This window comes from Oncorhynchus masou, unplaced genomic scaffold (genome assembly GCF_036934945.1).
Source record: "Oncorhynchus masou masou isolate Uvic2021 unplaced genomic scaffold, UVic_Omas_1.1 unplaced_scaffold_1857, whole genome shotgun sequence".
In the NCBI taxonomy this organism is placed as follows: Eukaryota; Metazoa; Chordata; class Actinopteri; order Salmoniformes; family Salmonidae; genus Oncorhynchus; species Oncorhynchus masou.
Genome location: NW_027008365.1, coordinates 55,774 through 75,642, shown reverse-complemented (window position 1 = coordinate 75,642; position 19,869 = coordinate 55,774). Strand labels below are relative to the sequence as shown.

The following is a 19,869-nucleotide window of genomic DNA, read 5'->3' as shown; positions in this document are numbered from 1 at the left end:
CTCCTTGCCCATCCCTCTCTCTGCCCCTCTCTTCCTCCTTGCCCATCCCTCTCTCTGCCCCTCTCTTCCTCCTTGCCCATCCCTCTCTCTGCCCCTCTCTTCCTCCATGCCCATCCCTCTCTCTGCCCCTCTCTTCCTCCTTGCCCATCCCTCTCTCTGCCCCTCTCTTCCTCCATGCCCATCCCTCTGTCTGTCCCTCTCTTCCTCCATGCCCATCCCTCTCTCTGTCCCTCTCTTCCTCCTTGCCCATCCCTCTCTCTGCCCCTCTCTTCCTCCTTGCCCATCCCTCTCTCTGCCCCTCTCTTCCTCCATGCCCATCCCTCTCTCTGTCCCTCTCTTCCTCCATGCCCATCCCTCTGTCTGTGTTCCCCCTCTCTACTCTCCTCCCTCCCATCCTCCCTCTCAGGCTCGGCTGCGTTGCCAGGCAATATGGCATACTTTGGGAGTGCCCAGGATGATGTGGATCTGGAGGATGAAGATGATGAAGAGGAGGAGTGTGACGACAGGATGTCAGCTCACAGCCACAACTCAACTTCCTGTCCGTCCTCACAGCGGAAAAACAAAACAACGCAGGGGAAGAAGGTCTCCAATGGACATGGTACTACTGATCTACCATGTTGTTTTGGTACACACTACTGATCTCCATGTTGTTTTGGTACACACTACTGATCTACCATGTTGTTTTGGTACACACTACTGATCTACCATGTTGTTTTGGTACACACTACTGATCTCCACGTTGTTTTGGTACTCACTACTGATCTCCATGTTGTTTTGGTACACACTACTGATCTACCATGTTGTTTTGGTACACACTACTGATCTACCATGTTGTTTTGGTACTCACTACTGATCTACCATGTTGTTTTGGTACACACTACTGATCTACCATGTTGTTTTGGTACACACTACTGATCTACCATGTTGTTTTGGTACTCACTATTGATCTACCATGTTGTTTTGGTACACACTACTGATCTACCATGTTGTTTTGGTACACACTACTGATCTACCATGTTGTTTTGGTACTCACTACTGATCTACCATGTTGTTTTGGTACTCACTACTGATCTCCATGTTGTTTTGGTACTCACTACTGATCTCCATGTTGTTTTGGTACTCACTACTGATCTCCATGTTGTTTTGGTACTCACTACTGATCTCCATGTTGTTTTGGTACTCACTACTGATCTACCATGTTGTTTTGGTACACACTACTGATCTACCATGTTGTTTTGGTACTCACTACTGATCTACCATGTTGTTTTGGTACACACTACTGATCTACCATGTTGTTTTGGTACTCACTACTGATCTACCATGTTGTTTTGGTACTCACTACTGATCTCCATGTTGTTTTGGTACTCACTACTGATCTCCATGTTGTTTTGGTACTCACTACTGATCTCCATGTTGTTTTGGTACACACTACTGATCTCCATGTTGTTTTGGTACGCACTACTGATCTCCATGTTGTTTTGTTCTCCTTCTTGTTCACTCAGTCTCTCACTCAGTCACTCACTCAGTCAGTCGTTTGCTCGGTTTGCTCACAATAACTCAGTCAGCCAGTCACATCACTCACTCTTTCCCAGACGTCGTTCTACTCTACCTAGTAACAGAGCCTAGAGGCCCATACTGTATAATTCTCCCTCACCAATCAGAAGAAGCCTAGTGAATTACAGCTCTGTCTCCTCTCACACCATGAGTTGATGGAGAGCATCCCAAATCTATAGTGCACTACTTTTAACCAGGGCCCAGGCCAAAAGTAGTGCACTATATAGGGAATAGGGTGCCATTTAGGAAGCACACCATGTACTCAATGATCCGCATCCACAAACAGAGCTCCATCATCCTCCCTTTACACACACACACACACACACACACACACACACATACACATACACACACACACACACACACACACACACACACACACACACACACACACACACACACACACACACACACACACACACACACACACACACACACACACACACTCTTAAAGGAGTAGCAGCTCTCACCCAGAGCCATGGGTCTTAAAGGAGTTGCAGTCCTCACCCAGGTTCACAGGTCTTAAAGGAGCAGCAGCTCTTACCCAGGGCCATGGGTCTTCAAGGAGCAGCAGCTCTCACCCAGGTTTATGGGTCTTAAAGGAGCAGCAGCTCTCACCCAGAGCCATGGGTCTTAAAGGAGCAGCAGCTCTTACCCAGGGCCATGGGTCTTAAAGGAGCAGCAGCTCTCACCCAGGTTCATGGGTCTTAAAGGAGCAGCAGCTCTTACCCAGGGCCATGGGTCTTAAAGGAGCAGCAGCTCTTACCCAGGGCCATGGGTCTTAAAGGAGCAGCAGCTCTCACCCAGGGCCATGGGTCTTAAAGGAGCAGCAGCTCTCACCTAGGTTCATGGGTCTTAAAGGAGCAGCAGCTCTTACCCAGGGCCATGGGTCTTAAAGGAGCAGCAGCTCTCACCTAGGTTCATGGGTCTTAAAGGAGCAGCAGCTCTTACCCAGGGCCATGGGTCTTAAAGGAGCAGCAGCTCTCACCCAGGTTCATGGGTCTTAAAGGAGCAGCAGCTCTTACCCGGGGCCATGGGTCTTAAAGGAGCAGCAGCTCTCACCCAGGGCCATGGTTCTTAAAGGAGCAGCCATGTTTATACAGTATACATAAAGAGTTCCATATAGAATCCATAGTTGGACATATAGAGTTCCATATAGAACCTATGTGCATTGGCCGAGTTCCATATAGAACCCATGGTTGGACATATAGAGTTCCATATAGAACCCATGGTTGGACATATAGAGTTCCATATAGAACCCATGGTTGGACATATAGAGTTCCATATAGAACCTATGGTTGGACATATAGAGTTCCATATAGAACCCATGGTTGGACATATAGAGTTCCATATAGAACCTATGGTTGGACATATAGAGTTCCATATAGAACCTATGGTTGGACATATAGAGTTCCATATAGAACCTATGGTTGGACATATAGAGTTCCATATAGAACCTGTGGTTGATCATATATAGACCTCCTCCTCTCCTCTGCCCTCGGTTGTTCTATGGGCCTACAGAGTCCGCGTCACAAATGGCACCCTATTCCCTTCATAGTGCACTACATTTAAACCAGGTCCCATCACCCTATTCCCTTCATAGTGCACTACATTTAAACCAGGTCCCATCACCCTATTCCCTTCATAGTGCACTACATTTAAACCAGGTCCCATCACCCTATTCCCTTCATAGTGCACTACATTTAAACCAGGTCCCATCACCCTATTCCCTTCATAGTGTGGCAGGTAGCCGGTAGGTAGCCTAGTCTTTAGAGCGTTGGGCCGGTAACCGAAAGGTTGCAAGATCGAATCCCTGAGCTGACAAGGTAAAAATCTGTCGTTCTGCTCCTGAACAAGGCAGTTAACACACTGTTCCTAGACCATCATTGAAAATAAGAATTAGTTCTCAACTGACTTGCCTAGTTAAATAAAGGTAAAATAGTGCACTACTTTTAACCAGGGCCCTTAGTTTTTGAACTATGGTCCCTGGTCACTATTTAGGTAATAGTCTTCCATTTGGGACACAGCCAGAGTGGAGGGGGGGGGGGGGGGGTGGACCAGAGACTGCAGTCAACTCAGCGGGAATCCTAGAGAAACTAGTCTCCCTACACACACAGCTCAGCACTGACACCACCTTACAGAGAGAGAGAAACTTACTGTGGAGGTCAACAGTCCACACACACAGCTCAGCACTGACACCACCTTACAGAGAGAGAGAAACTTACTGTGGAGGTCAAAAGTTGAGCTCATGTTTATTCTGTCAACTATGATGGATGGAGGAGGAGGAGTACTTGTCTACATGTTGGACACTTAAATCAGCCCGGCCAGAGTTAGGGGAGGGATGTGTGTGTGATCATTTGTTTGTGTGTATGAGTGTGTGTGTGAGCATTTGTTTGTGTGTATGAGTGTGTGTGAGAGCATTTGTTTGTGCGTATGAGTGTGTGTGTGTGTGAGCATTTGTTTGTGTGTATGAGTGTGTGTGTGTGAGAGCATTTGTTTGTGTGTATGAGTGTGTGTGTGAGCATTTGTTTGTGTGTATGAGTGTGTGTGAGAGCGTTTGTTGTGTGTGTGTGTGTGTGTGTGTGTGTGTGTGTGTGTGTGTGTGTGTGTGTGTGTGTGTGTCTGTGTGTGTGTGTGTCTGTGTGTGTGTGTGTGTCTGTGTGTGTGTGTGTGTGAGCATTTGTTTGTGTGTATGAGTGTGTGTGTGAGCATTTGTTTGTGTGTATGAGTGTGTGTGAGAGCATTTGTTTGTGTGTGTGTGTGTGTGTGTGTCTGTGTGTGTCTGTGTCTGTGTCTGTGTGTGTGTGTGTGTGTGTGTGTGTGTGTGTGTGTGTGTGTGTGTGTGTGTGTGTGTGTGTGTGTGTGTGTGTGTGTGTGTGTGTGTGTGTGTGTGTGTGTGGTTGCTGAAAAGTGCTCTGTGGGAAAGCCAAACGTTACCCGGAGCCAGAGTGTTGGTCCGACACACGTTGAGGGAACCAGAGACTTCTCCCAGCTAGAGCTTGTGCCAAGTAGGACACTTTAATATGCTGCACTGGCGGGAGGCCAACTGCTTCGTGTAAAATACAGCTCCCTCAGGCAGATATAGAGTACTGCTTTCACTGATTAACTGACCCAACAAACACTATTTCTCTGTTTCACTATCATCTTACTTTCCAACATTGGACACTTTCTTTTCAGTAGGCCTATAGTCACAGTACTTGGCGTTTGAAAGCTGCCGGATATTTGAATGGATGGATTTTAGATGGTAATATAACCTTGGGTGGTACTTGATGTATTTTGTTCCTTTTTTCAAAGCGATATTGAGTGGCGTTGAAATGAAAGCGATATTGAGTGGCGTTGAAATGAAAGCGTTGTAAAGAAATGGGATTGGTCGCCATTCAAATAGGTGTTTGTCAGAACGACACTTCTGGGAGCACCACAGGGAGTCACTGAAAGCTTTTCAACTGATTTGATTAAGCACAGTCTCTTCAACGTACAGTCTTCAATGTACAGTCTCTTCAACGTACAGTCTTCAATGTACAGTCTCTTTAACGTACAGTCTTCAATGTACAGTCTCTTCAACGTACAGTCTCTTCAACGTACAGTCTCTTCAACGTACAGTCTTTTCAACGTACAGTATTTGCAACGTACAGTCTCTTCAACTTACAGTCTCTTCAATGTACAGTCTCTTCAACGTACAGTCTTCAACGTACAGTCTTCAACGTATAGTCTCTTCAACGTACAGTCTCTTCAATGTACAGCAGTCTCTTCAACGTACAGTCTTCAACTTACAGTCTCTTCAACGTACAGTCTCTTCAACGTACAGTCTCTTCAACGTACAGTCTCTTCAACGTACAGTCTCTTCAATGTACAGCAATCTCTTCAATGTACAGCAATCTCTTCAACGTACAGTCTCTTCAACGTACAGTCTCTTCAACGTACAGTCTCTTCAACGTACAGTCTTTTCAACGTACAGTCTCTTCAACGTACAGTCTCTTCAATGTACTGTCTCTTCAATGTACAGCAGTCTGTTCAACGTACAGTCTCTTCAACGTACAGTCTCTTCAACGTACAGTCTCTTCAACGTACAGTCTTTTCAATGTACAGTCTCTTCAACGTACAGTATTTTCAACGTACAGTCTCTTCAACGTACAGTCTCTTCAATGTACAGTCTCTTTAACATAGTCTTTTCAACGTACGGTCTTCAACGTACAGTCTTCAACGTACAATCTTCAACGTACAGTCTCTTCAACGTACAGTCTCTTCAATGGACAGTCTCTTCAACGTACAGTCTTTTCAACGTACAGTCTTCAACGTACAGTCTCTTCAACGTACAGTCTCTTCAATGTACAGTCTCTTCAATGTACAGTCTCTTCAAAGTACAGTCTCTTCAATGGACAGTCTCTTCAACGTACAGTCTTTTCAACGTACAGTCTTCAACGTACAGTCTCTTCAACGTACAGTCTCTTCAACGTACAGTCTCTTCAATGGACAGTCTCTTCAACGTACAGTCTTTTCAACGTACAGTCTTCAACGTACAGTCTCTTCAACGTACAGTCTCTTCAATGTACAGTCTCTTCAATGTACAGTCTCTTCAAAGTACAGTCTCTTCAATGGACAGTCTCTTCAACGTACAGTCTTTTCAACGTACAGTCTCTTCAACGTACAGTCTTTTCAATGTACAGTCTCTTCAACGTACAGTCTCTTCAACGTACAGTCTCTTCAATGGACAGTCTCTTCAACGTACAGTCTTTTCAACGTACAGTCTTCAACGTACAGTCTCTTCAACGTACAGTCTCTTCAATGTACAGTCTCTTCAATGGACAGTCTCTTCAACGTACAGTCTTTTCAACGTACAGTCTCTTCAACGTACAGTCTTTTCAATGTACAGTCTCTTCAACGTACAGTCTCTTCAACGTACAGTCTCTTCAATGGACAGTCTCTTCAACGTACAGTCTCTTCAATGGACAGTCTCTTCAACGTACAGTCTTTTCAACGTACAGTCTCTTCAATGTACAGTCTCTTTAACATAGTCTTTTCAACGTACGGTCTTCAACGTACAGTCTTCAACGTACAATCTTCAACGTACAGTCTCTTCAACGTACAGTCTCTTCAATGGACAGTCTCTTCAACGTACAGTCTTTTCAACGTACAGTCTTCAACGTACAGTCTCTTCAACGTACAGTCTCTTCAATGTACAGTCTCTTCAATGTACAGTCTCTTCAAAGTACAGTCTCTTCAATGGACAGTCTCTTCAACGTACAGTCTTTTCAACGTACAGTCTTCAACGTACAGTCTCTTCAACGTACAGTCTCTTCAACGTACAGTCTCTTCAATGGACAGTCTCTTCAACGTACAGTCTTTTCAACGTACAGTCTTCAACGTACAGTCTCTTCAACGTACAGTCTCTTCAAAGTACAGTCTCTTCAATGGACAGTCTCTTCAACGTACAGTCTTTTCAACGTACAGTCTCTTCAACGTACAGTCTTTTCAATGTACAGTCTCTTCAATGTACAGTCTCTTCAACGTACAGTCTCTTCAATGGACAGTCTCTTCAACGTACAGTCTCTTCAATGGACAGTCTCTTCAACGTACAGTCTTTTCAACGTACAGTCTTTTCAACGTACAGTCTCTTCAATGGACAGTCTCTTCAACGTACAGTCTCTTCAACGTACAGTCTCTTCAATGGACAGTCTCTTCAACGTACAGTCTCTTCAACGTACAGTCTCTTCAACGTACAGTCTTCAACGTACAGTCTTTTCAATGTACAGTCTCTTCAACGTACAGTCTCTTCAACGTACAGTCTCTTCAACGTACAGTCTTCAACGTACAGTCTTTTCAATGTACAGTCTCTTCAACGTACAGTCTCTTCAACGTACAGTCTTCAACGTACAGTCTTCAACGTACAGTCTCTTCAGCGTACAGTCTTTTCAACGTACAGTCTCTACAACGTACAGTCTCTTCAACGTACAGTCTTCAACGTACAGTCTTCAAAGTACAGTCTCTTCAACGTACAGTCTCTTCAACGTACAGTCTTCAACGTACAGTCTTCAACGTACAGTCTCTTCAGCGTACAGTCTTTTCAACGTACAGTCTCTACAACGTACAGTCTCTTCAACGTACAGTCTTCAACGTACAGTCTTCAAAGTACAGTCTTTTCAACGTACAGTCTCTTCAACGTACAGTCTTCAACGTACAGTCTTCAAAGTACAGTCTCTTCAACGTACAGTCTCTTCAACGTACAGTCTCTTCAACGTACAGTCTTCAACGTACAGTCTTCAACGTACAGTCTCTTCAGCGTACAGTCTTTTCAACGTACAGTCTCTACAACGTACAGTCTCTTCAACGTACAGTCTTCAACGTACAGTCTTCAAAGTACAGTCTTTTCAACGTACAGTCTCTTCAACGTACAGTCTTCAACGTACAGTCTTCAAAGTACAGTCTCTTCAACGTACAGTCTTCAAAGTACAGTCTCTTCAACGTACAGTCTCTTCAACGTACAGTCTCTACAACGTACAGTCTTTTCAACGTACAGTCTCTTCAACGTACAGTCTTTTCAACGTACAGTCTCTTCAACGTACAGTCTCTTCAACGTACAGTCTTCAACGTACAGTCTTCAAAGTACAGTCTCTTCAACGTACAGTCTCTTCAAAGCACTTTGTAATAATAATGTACCTGTAACTGTAACAGACATAAAACAAATATAGACATATCATAACGGACTGACAGTTGCATCCCACTGAGAACACACTGGTTGAATCAATGTTGTTTCCACGTCAATTCAATGAAATGGCGTTGAACCAACGTGGATTAGACGTTGAATTGACGTCTGTGCCCAGTGGGGATAGCTCTTAACACATGACAGATAGACTGACACTGCTGTCATAGTTATCAGCTTAGGCATTGTCTTCCGTATATTATTCAAGTGTGAAATATGGTTTATCTGAGAAGCTTCTGCATAGTTTGAATACCTAGCCTACTTTTGTTTGTCCATTTAGTATGGTATTTATGGTTTGTTAATAATAGCAGCACACACATTCAGTGTGGATGTGGCTTTGGTCACACCAGGTTCAAGGTTAATGTCAGGATAGAGTAAACAGAAAAGTTGTAAAACTGATGTTGAAAACAGTGTAAACAGTCCATGCATTTCATCGTTCTCATTCTGTGTTCCAGTGATGAATGGCCACAGCAGGTCCTTACGGGGGAAGGAGCTCTTCCTGAGGCCCAGAGGGAGAGAGGCTATCCAGGCCAGAGAGAGGGCTGAGAGAGGAGAGGCCCGGCGGGAGAACCACAGGACCTCTACAGGACCCCCAGCCAGGACCTCCAGCACCACCCACAGTCTTCGCCACAGCAGACCCAACAAGGAGCACCCAAAGCAGGTACACCATGGAGACACAGATGGGCTGGGATGGAGAGTACCTGGGCTGAATCCCAAACGGCACTCTATTGAATATTCTCTATGTAGTGTACAACCCTTGACCAAGGCCTATAGGGCTCTGGACAAAAGTGGTGTACTATATAGTGAATAGGGTGCCTTTCGGGACAGATTAAGTGTGTATCTTAATGGTCTGATGCCAGCATGCCAGTCTGTTAGTGTTGGCCCCAGTATTCTGTCGCTGCTGGAGGGTTTACATTTCCTGTCCTCCTGGTACAGCTTCCTGTTGGCTACAGACATGCTGACCTCTCTCTCTCCCAAGCCAGACTTCCCCTTCCCCTCGGCCTTAACTAACCCCTCAACGTTTACCAATCTGATCTGTAAGGTTTAAGGAAGCAATATGGTGGAAACTCCACCATTACATTGCTGACATAGTGACGTTGTTCTGTATGGCAACTGGGAGCAGTGATGCCCTCTGGTGGGCGGAGTGGGATGGTTCCCTCATTCTTCCCAGCAACGCTCAGCCCCTCCCCGACACACACACACACACACCTTTATGCAGAGGAATAATACTGACAGTTACTGGCTTCATGTACATAACCTTGGCAGACATACGTCATTAAGAATATTTAGCATGAGTGCTATTTCAAACACATTCCAATTTGGGTCTTCATTCAGTCTCTGATCCAAATGGCACCCTATTCCCTATGTAGTGCACTACTTTTGATTGGTGCCCTATGGGCTCTGGACAAAAGTAGGCAACTATATAGAGATTAGGATGCCATTTGGGACACAGACCTGATCTCCTTTGTGCATCTGCTGTTGTATAGGAGGGATGCCAGAAACCTCTCCCTGTCCTTGGCAAACCAACAGGTGACAGATTGTCTGGTGTCCTGTCCACCTTGGTGTGGAACTAATCAACTACACCTCAGTAAGAGAGGAGATCTGAAGTCTGTAATGTTCCACTACTGTATATGATCAGGTTAAAACGTGGACCGATGGTCAATGATGAAATGTACAGCAGCTATAGATATAGAAGGAGAAGACATACTGGACCGAGGTATAAATGATGATGGAGCTAGGTATAAATGATGATGGAGCTAGGTATAAATGATGATGGAGCTAGGTATAAATGATGATGGAGCTAGGTATAAATGATGATGGAGCTAGGTATAAATGATGATGGAGCTGGGTATAAATGATGATGGAGCTGGGTATAAATGATGAGGGAGCTGGGTATAAATGATGATGGAGCTAGGTATAAATGATGATGGAGCTGGGTATAAATGATGATGGAGCTGGGTATAAATGATGAGGGAGCTGGGTATAAATGATGATGGAGCTAGGTATAAATGATGATGGAGCTAGGTATAAATGATGATGGAGCTAGGTATAAATGATGATGGAGCTAGGTATAAATGATGATGGAGCTAGGTATAAATGATGATGGAGCTAGGTATAAATGATGATGGAGCTAGGTATAAATGATGATGGAGCTGGGTATAAATGATGATGGAGCTGGGTATAAATGATGATGGAGCTAGGTATAAATGATGATAGAGCTAGGTATAAATGATGATGGAGCTAGGTACAAATGATGATGGAGCTAGGTATAAATGATGATGGAGCTAGGTATAAATGATGATGGAGCTAGGTATAAATGATGATGGAGCTAGGTATAAATGATGATGGAGCTAGGTATAAATGATGATGGAGCTAGGTATAAATAATGATAGGGCTAGGTATAAATGATGATGGAGCTAGGTATAAATGATGATGGAGCTAGGTATAAATGATGATGGAGTTAGGTATAAATAATGATAGGGCTAGGTATAAATGATGATGGAGCTAGGTATAAATAATGATAGGGCTAGGTATAAATGATGATGGAGCTAGGTATAAATGATGATGGAGCTAGGTATAAATGATGATGGAGCTAGGTATAAATGATGATGGAGCTAGGTATAAATGATGATGGAGCTAGGTATAAATGATGATAGAGCTAGGTATAAATGATGATGGAGCTAGGTATAAATGATGATGGAGCTAGGTACAAATGATGATGGAGCTAGGTACAAATGATGATGGAGCTAGGTACAAATGATGATGGAGCTAGGTATAAATGATGATGGAGCTAGGTATAAATGATGATGGAGCTAGGTATAAATGATGATGGAGCTAGGTATAAATGATGATAGAGCTAGGTATAAATGATGATAGAGCTAGGTATAAATGATGATGGAGCTAGGTATAAATGATGATGGAGCTAGGTACAAATGATGATGGAGCTAGGTATAAATGATGATGGAGCTAGGTATAAATGATGATGGAGCTAGGTATAAATGATGATGATGTGAGATTTCCAAAAAGTACTTATTTTTGATAATCATCCTTGTGTCTATTGCAGGTTTCAAAAGTGAACAGGCTGTCGCGGGTATCGTCAGCTACCGTACGCAACTCCTGTGCCAAAAGGCCCCCGGCCTCCCGACCACTGCTGTCCCGAACTGTGAAGTCCGCAGCCACAGCGCTTCCCAGGGGCCACGTCCGCTACACCAAAGCCAGACTTCTCAAAGAGGCCAAACTCACCGTGGGCAAAAGAGCTTCCTCCAAAGCTCGCCAACCCCTGAAGAACCAACGGCGCTCTGCCTGTGGCAGTGCCCGCCGCCACCCACGCCCACCACACTCCAACTCAGGAAAACTCTCAAGTGGCGATGCAAAGACTCCCAACAAACAGAAGGTACAATCCAACAAGGCAGCCGGCAGGTGTTGCCTACAACGAGCCAACGGGCAGCTTCACCCACGCCGATGTGGCGGTAAGCAGGTACTGCAGGGGCGTGAGGGCGTCAGACACTCCAAGAGACGTCTGGGGCTCCCGGCTGAGGAGAGTCCAACAGAGACACCAGAGTCTTCGCCGGAGGTCAAAAAGGTTAGACTGCAGGTCAAAGCCCCGGAGACGCGAAGCAGCAGGAAGGTCAATGTCCAGGAGAAGGCTGTGGCGGGGTCCAGCGGCCATCTTGGTAAGGTCACGTCATCCCGACCTTCCTCCTCGGAGCAAAGACCCAAACGAGCCTCCGCTGGCAAGCTGATGTTGACCCGACAAGCACAGCCCATACCCCCTACTGCTAATACTACTACTACTGCTAATACTACACCACCAGCTAAGAACACTACTTCTAAGAAAACTTTCCAGGGCACCTCCAAGAACACTTCCTATGTCACTTCCAAGGGCACTTCCACCTCCACTTCCACTAGCTCAGCAGCCAAGGTGAAACCAGGCACCAGCAGCCCAGCTAAACCAGCAGCAGAGCCTAAAGCAGCAGAGAGGCAGCGGGAGAGTGGGGAGAAGAGAGGTGCAGCACCGCCCCTAACCGAGGTGCCAGTGTTCAGACCCAGTCTGGAGGAGTTCCACGACCCTCTGGTGTATGTGGAAGCGGTGCGCGGGCAGGCAGAGAGCTATGGGCTGTGCAGGGTGGCTCCTCCTCAGGACTGGAGGCCAGAGTGCAAGCTGAAAGAGGACATGAGGTTTGTGACCCAGGTGCAGCACATCCATAAGCTGGGTCGGCGCTGGGGGCCCAATGTACTCCGGCTGGCCTGCATCAGGAAACACCTCCAGGCCCAGGGCATCTCCATGGAGGACCCCCCGCTCATAGGTACATTTCTGTAGGACTGATACTTAGAGTGCATCCCAACTGGCACCCTATTTGCTACATAGTACACTACTTTTGACCAGAGCCCTATGGGGGCCCTATGGACCCTGGTCATAATTAATGCACTAAATAGCGAAAAAACATTTCATTTGGGACTAAGACTGTCACTAAGGTTTAATGTCAAAGACATTTAGGGAGCTACAAATAGTTCCTCCATATCCTGTTATTCTAGTACAGTTTCATCTTATTCTAGTACAGTTTCATGACATTCTAGTACAGTTTCATGACATTCTAGTACAGTTTCATGTTATTCTAGTACAGTTTCATGACATTCTAGTACAGTTTCATGACATTCTAGTACAGTTTCATGTTATTCTAGTACAGTTTCATGACATTCTAGTACAGTTTCATGTTATTCTAGTACAGTTTCATGACATTCTAGTACAGTTTCATGACATTCTAGTACAGTTTCATGTTATTCTAGTACAGTTTCATGACATTCTAGTACAGTTTCATGTTATTCTAGTACAGTTTCATGACATTCTAGTACAGTTTCATGACATTCTAGTACAGTTTCATGTTATTCTAGTACAGTTTCATGACATTCTAGTACAGTTTCATGTTATTCTAATACAGTTTCATGTTATTCTAGTACAGTTTCATGACATTCTAGTACAGTTTCATGTTATTCTAGTACAGTTTCATGACATTCTAGTACAGTTTCCTCTTATTCTAGTACAGTTTAATCTTATTCTAGCACATATGTCAACTCTACATAGAGTGGCTATCTATCAGGTTTTACAGTTTGAAGTTTCCTCTTGTTAATTCAGTGTGCTGCTAAAGGTTTCCTTCTGAGGGAACTATACTATAGTTAAATGGCTTCTCCCAAATTACCTCTGACCCCCTCATCCTGACCTCTGAACCACCTCTCATCATGACCTCTGAATCACCTCTCATCCTGCCCATTGGCTGCTGCTGATTGCTCTTAGTGTGTTTGTAAGTGAGACCTTGATTCTGACCTTACCTATTGAGGAAGGATTACAGTTCCTCTGCCAGGTGGCAGCTTTGATGAGATTACACTGGGAGAGATGGGGGTTGTCAGGATCCCCGACACACACACACACACACACACACACACACACACACACACACACACACACACACACACACACACACACACACACACACACACACACACACACGACTAGTATTGCTCACACACAGTCACACACACACACACACACACACACACACGACTAGTATTGCTCACACACAGTCACACACACACTCACACACACACACACACACACACACACACACACACACACACACACACACACACACCACACACGACTAGTATAGCTCACACACAGTCACACACACACTCACACACACACACTCTCACACACACTGACAACCCCCAGACCAGTAGCAGTGTGTGTGAGAGAGTGAGTGAGAGAGTGAGTGAGTGAGTGAGTGAGTGAATGAGTGTGTGTGTGTGTGTGTGTGAATGAGTGAGTGAGTGAATGAGTGAATGAGTGTGTGTGTGTGTGAGAGAGTGAGTGAGTGAGTGAATGAGTGTGTGTGTGTGTGTGTGTGTGTGAATGAGTGAGTGAGTGTGTGTGTGAATGAGTGAGTGTGTGTGTGTGTGAATGAGTGAGTGTGTGTGAGAGTGAGTGAGTGAGTGAGTGAGTGAGTGAGTGAGTGAGTGAGTGAGTGAGTGAGTGAGTGAGTGAGTGTGTGTGTGTGTGTGTGTGTGTGTGTGTGTGTGTGTGTGTGTGTGTGTGTGTGTGTGTGTGTGTGTGAGTGAGTGAGTGTGTGTGTGTGTGTGTGTGTGTGTGTGTGTGTGTGTGTGTGTGTGTGTGTGTGTGTGTGTGTGTGTGTGTGTGTGTGAGTGAATGAGTGAGTGAGTGAGTGTGTGTGTGTGTGTGTGTGTGTGAGAGTGAGTGTGTGTGTGTGTGTGTGAGAGTGAGTGTGTGTGTGTGTGTGAATGAGTGAGTGTGTGTGTGAATAAGTGAGTGAGTGTGTGTGTGTGAGAGAGAGTGAGTGTGTGTGACAAATGGGGAACGTCTGTATGGGGATTTTACAGGCAGCAGACACCCATGGTGAGGGAAAGGTGAGGAACGAAGTAGCAGAGATATTACACTCTGTCTGCATCTCAAATGGCACACTATTCCCTATATAGTGCATGACCAGGGCCCATACTAGTTATATAGGGAATAGGGTGCCATTTGGGACACAGACATTCTCTCTCTCAGGCTCCAATACCTACAGGCCTCTGCTTTGTCAGAGTGGGCCTCAACCTCAAACAGGATCATGGCTGTCTAAACCAGGCTGTTCTGGCGAACAGAGCCAAGTCATTCATTCATCAAACATCCACAGCCTCTCATCTAGAACATTTGGCTGTAATTTGTTTGAAAGCTTATTGTAAATATAGTGAATGTTGCTGCTTTTTCAGAATCCATGTCTATCAGCCCCGTTGGTCCTCTCTATATCCTCCCAGATGTATACAGTCTATCCATTTTAACCTGTGTTCTACTATCTTGGTCATGGGCGCCCACAGGGTGTGCATGCTTTTGTTCCAACCCAGCACTAACAGCCCAGTACTAATACACCAAATCAACCAATCATTATTAAGCCATGTGGTTTCACAGAACCAGGATTAAAGAACATTGTTTTAACCTCCTTGTTCTGTGTTCTGTCTCGCCCTCCTTCATTCCCTTCTCTTCCTCCTTATCCTCCCTCCTTCATTCCCTCCTCTTCCTCCTTCATTCCCTCCTCCCTCCCTCTCTCTCTTCCTCCTTCATTCCCTTCTCTCCTCCTTATCCTCCCTCCTTCATTCCCTTCTCTTCCTCCTTATCCTCCCTCCTTCATTCCCTTCTCTTCCTCCTTATCCTCCCTCCTTCATTCCCTTCTCTTCCTCCTTATCCTCCCTCCTTCATTTCCTTCTCTTCCTCCTTATCCTCCCTCCTTCATTCCCTTCTCTTCCTCCTTATCCTCCCTCCTTCATTTCCTTCTCTTCCTCCTTATCCTCCCTCCTTCATTCCCTTCTCTTCCTCCTTATCCTCCCTCCTTCATTCCCTTCTCTTCCTCCTTATCCTCCCTCCTTCATTCCCTTCTCTTCCTCCTTATCCTCCCTCCTTCATTCCCTTCTCTTCCTCCTTATCCTCCCTCCTTCACTCCCTCTCTTCCTCCTTATCATCCCCCTCCCTCCCTATCCTCCCTCTCCTCCACTCCCTCCTCTTCCTCCTTATTTTCCCTCTCACCCTCTTTCACTCCCTCCCTAACCTCCATCACTCCCTCCTCTTCCTCCTTATCCTCCCTCTCTCCCTCCTCTTCCTCCCTCCCTCTCCTTCACTCCCCCTCCCTCCCTCCCTCCCTGCCAGGCGGATGTGAGTTGGACCTGGCCCGGTTCTTTCAGCTCATCAACGACATGGGCGGCATGCAGCAGGTCAGCGACATGAAGAAATGGAATAAGCTAGCCGACCAGCTCCGTATCCCCAAGACTGCACAGGTACGGTACTGCTTCAAGGCTGCATACATGGTACCCCGTTCTCTATATAGTAGACTGCTTTTGACCAGGGTCCATAAGGCTCTGGCCTACTATATAGGGAATAGGGGGCCATTCGGTACTCAGCCTCTTGTGTTGACCATGATGCTGTTCTGTAACAAACAATTCCTTCCGGCATCCGTGTCTTGTAGTGTTTCATCTACACTGAAGTGGGTCATTTTGTTTTTATCCTACTTTTTTATTTGAGATTGACTTCTGATGAAAACCAACAGCCAGCCCAGCTAGCTGCATAGCTAAGTATAGCACTTTGACATTTGATGTTAACACTGCCCTCCCTGTCAACTGTCAACTGTCAACTGCAACGTAATAATATCCTACCACCTGACCACAGGATCGTCTGGCCAAGCTGCAGGAGGCCTATTGTCAGTACCTACTGTCCTACGACTCCCTGGACCCCGCTGAGCGCATCCGCCTGGAGAGGGAGGTGCTGGAGGAGAAGGGGAGGCTGGAGAAGAAGAGAGGGCCCCTGGAGGGCCACTCAGATGACTCCCAACAGAGCCTGCTCCAGCTGCCCCGCTGTGAGCCCAAGAATGGCCTGGTAAACGGGGTGATCCGGAGGAACGGCCTGCCCAGGAACCTGGAGGAAGGAGCGAAAGAGGGGAAGAAACAGGAGAAGGACATGTGGCTGAGGTCCAGCAGGAGGAGACTGTTCTCTCAGGAGAAGAAAGGAGGAAGAGGACGAGCAGAGGAGGAGAAAGAGTTTCTTAGCGACCAGCACAAGTGTATATACAGGGTAGGTCATGTTGGCCTCTTTCTCTGGCCCTGTACACACTCAGGTTGAACAACTGATGTACAACACATTTGGCACAACAAATGTGATACAACAGACAGTTTTTCTGGACCAAAATAATTACCCAAGCATAGTGGAGGCACTACAACATGCACCGTGCTTGTGTAAATATTCGATTGGTTAAGTCTATTGGTTAATGAGCTCTGTGGTAGCTGTGTGTGGGCAGATTGAATACAGGGCAGCACTGTCAATACAGTGTGTATAGCTGTTAGTGCCTGGAGGCAGAACTACAATATCCCTGGTTCAGTTGCTCTCACATGGAATATAGGTCATTGCACATCTGGAAGCACAGAGGCCACACACACGATCAGACACACACCTCAGTTTGACAACACGTCACCTCATGTCAACTTATCACTGCCAGTATCTCTGTCGTGATGCTCCATGATGATCTTCTGTTGCTCACACTTCTCTTACCAGTAGTATCAGTTAGTTCTCATGTAGTATCAGTTAGTTATCATGTAGTATCAGTTAGTTATCATGTAGTATCAGTTAGTTATCCTGTAGTATCAGTTAGTTATCCTGTAGTATCAGTTAGTTCTCTTGTAGTATCAGTTAGTTATCCTGTAGTATCAGTTAGTTCTCTTGTAGTATCAGTTAGTTATCATGTAGTATCAGTTAGTTATCATGTAGTATCAGTTAGTTATCCTGTAGTATCAGTTAGTTCTCATGTAGTATCAGTTAGTTATCATGTAGTATCAGTTAGTTCTCATGTAGTATCAGTTAGTTATCATGTAGTATCAGTTAGTTATCATGTAGTATCAGTTAGTTATCTTGTAGTATCAGTTAGTTCTCCTGTAGTATCAGTTAGTTCTCATGTAGTATCAGTTAGTTATCCTGTAGTATCAGTTAGTTCTCATGTAGTATCAGTTAGTTATCCTGTAGTATCAGTTAGTTATCATGTAGTATCAGTTAGTTATCATGTAGTATCAGTTAGTTATCCTGTAGTATCAGTTAGTTATCATGTAGTATCAGTTAGTTATCATGTAGTATCAGTTAGTTCTTCTGTAGTATCAGTTAGTTATCATGTAGTATCAGTTAGTTATCATATAGTATCAGTTAGTTATCCTGTAGTATCAGTTAGTTCTCCTGTAGTATCAGTTAGTTCTCTTGTAGTATCAGTTAGTTCTCCTGTAGTATCAGTTAGTTCTCTTGTAGTATCAGTTAGTTATCCTGTAGTATCAGTTAGTTCTCCTGTAGTATCAGTTAGTTCTCTTGTAGTATCAGTTAGTTATCATGTAGTATCAGTTAGTTCTCCTGTAGTATCAGTTAGTTCTCTTGTAGTATCAGTTAGTTATCATGTAGTATCAGTTAGTTATCCTGTAGTATCAGTTAGTTCTCTTGTAGTATCAGTTAGTTATCATGTAGTATCAGTTAGTTATCATGTAGTATCAGTTAGTTATCCTGTAATATCAGTTAGTTATCATGTAGTATCAGTTAGTTCTTCTGTAGTATCAGTTAGTTCTCCTGTAGTATCAGTTAGTTCTCTTGTAGTATCAGTTAGTTATCATGTAGTATCAGTTAGTTATCCTGTAATATCAGTTAGTTATCATGTAGTATCAGTTAGTTCTTCTGTAGTATCAGTTAGTTCTCCTGTAGTATCAGTTAGTTCTCTTGTAGTATCAGTTAGTTATCATGTAGTATCAGTTAGTTCTCCTGTAGTATCAGTTAGTTATCATGTAGTATCAGTTAGTTATCATGTAGTATCAGTTAGTTCTTCTGTAGTATCAGTTAGTTCTCCTGTAGTATCAGTTAGTTCTCTTGTAGTATCAGTTAGTTATCATGTAGTATCAGTTAGTTATCCTGTAATATCAGTTAGTTCTCCTGTAGTATCAGTTAGTTCTCCTGTAGTATCAGTTAGTTATCCTGTAGTATCAGTTAATTCTCCTGTAGTATCAGTTAGTTCTCCTGTAGTATCAGTTAGTTCTCCTGTAGTATCAGTTAGTTCTCCTGTAGTATCAGTTAGTTCTCCTGTAGTATCAGTTAGTTCTCCTGTAGTATCAGTTAGCTCTCCTGTAGTATCAGTTAGTTCTCCTGTAGTATCAGTTAGTTCTCCTGTAGTATCAGTTAGTTCTCCTGTAGTATCAGTTAGCTCTCCTGTAGTATCAGTTAGTTCTCCTGTAGTATCAGTTAGTTCTCCTGTAGTATCAGTTAGTTCTTCTGTAGTATCAGTCACAGTTCTCCTGTAGTATCAGTTAGTTCTCCTGTAGTATCAGCTCGTTTTCCTGTAGTATCAGTTAGTTCTTCTGTAGTATCAGTTAGTTCTCCTGTAGTATCAGTTAGTTCTCTTGTAGTATCAGCTCGTTCTCCTGTAGTATCAGTTAGTTCTTCTGTAGTATCAGTTAGTTCTCCTGTAGTATCAGTTAGTTCTCCTGTAGTATCAGTTAGTTCTTCTGTATTATCAGTTAGTTCTCCTGTAGTATCAGTTAGTTCTCCTGTAGTATCAGTTAGTTCTCCTGTTGAATCAGATAGTTCTTCTGTAGTATCAGTTAATTCTCCTGTAGTATCAGTTAGTTCTCCTGTAGTATCAGTTAGTTCTCCTGTAGTATCAGTTAGTTCTCCTGTAGAATCAGCTAGTTCTTCTGTAGTATCAGTTACTTATAGCGTTTTATCTCTCATTTTGACTTCCTACTTTTTAAACCTGGCTTGTAGGGACTATTCTGTCTGTGAATTCCAGCATAGCTGGACCCATATGAAATCAATATATTGGGCCATAATAAGATATACAGCAATCTCCTCCACACATGTGGGAAAGCTTACAGTGACTGACTGTCGTCCAACCAACCAGGGATTTTCCTGGCACATTCATACAGGCTCTCAGTCTCTGTCCCTGCCCGGCTGTCTGTCGTGTATCTGAGCTTATGTCCCAAATGGTGCCCAATTCCCTGTCGCGTGCACTACTTTTAACCAGGGCCCTTAGGGCTCCGATCGAAAGTAGTACTCTATATAAGGG

At 44.5% G+C, this 19,869-nt stretch overlaps 1 protein-coding gene across 1 annotated transcript in view; it reads left to right on the top strand.

Annotated features, from left to right (window-relative positions):
- The first annotated feature begins 397 nt into the window (after positions 1-397).
- LOC135532457 (protein Jumonji-like) overlaps positions 398-19,869 on the top strand; it is a 36,149-nt gene continuing 16,677 nt past the window's right edge. The window contains exons 1-5 of the mRNA XM_064959963.1: positions 398-598; positions 8,707-8,912; positions 11,316-12,558; positions 15,942-16,069; positions 16,458-16,859. Of these exons, the coding sequence (XP_064816035.1) occupies positions 430-598; positions 8,707-8,912; positions 11,316-12,558; positions 15,942-16,069; positions 16,458-16,859 (2,148 nt within the window). The 5' untranslated portion in view covers positions 398-429. The remainder of the gene's footprint in view (positions 599-8,706; positions 8,913-11,315; positions 12,559-15,941; positions 16,070-16,457; positions 16,860-19,869) is intronic.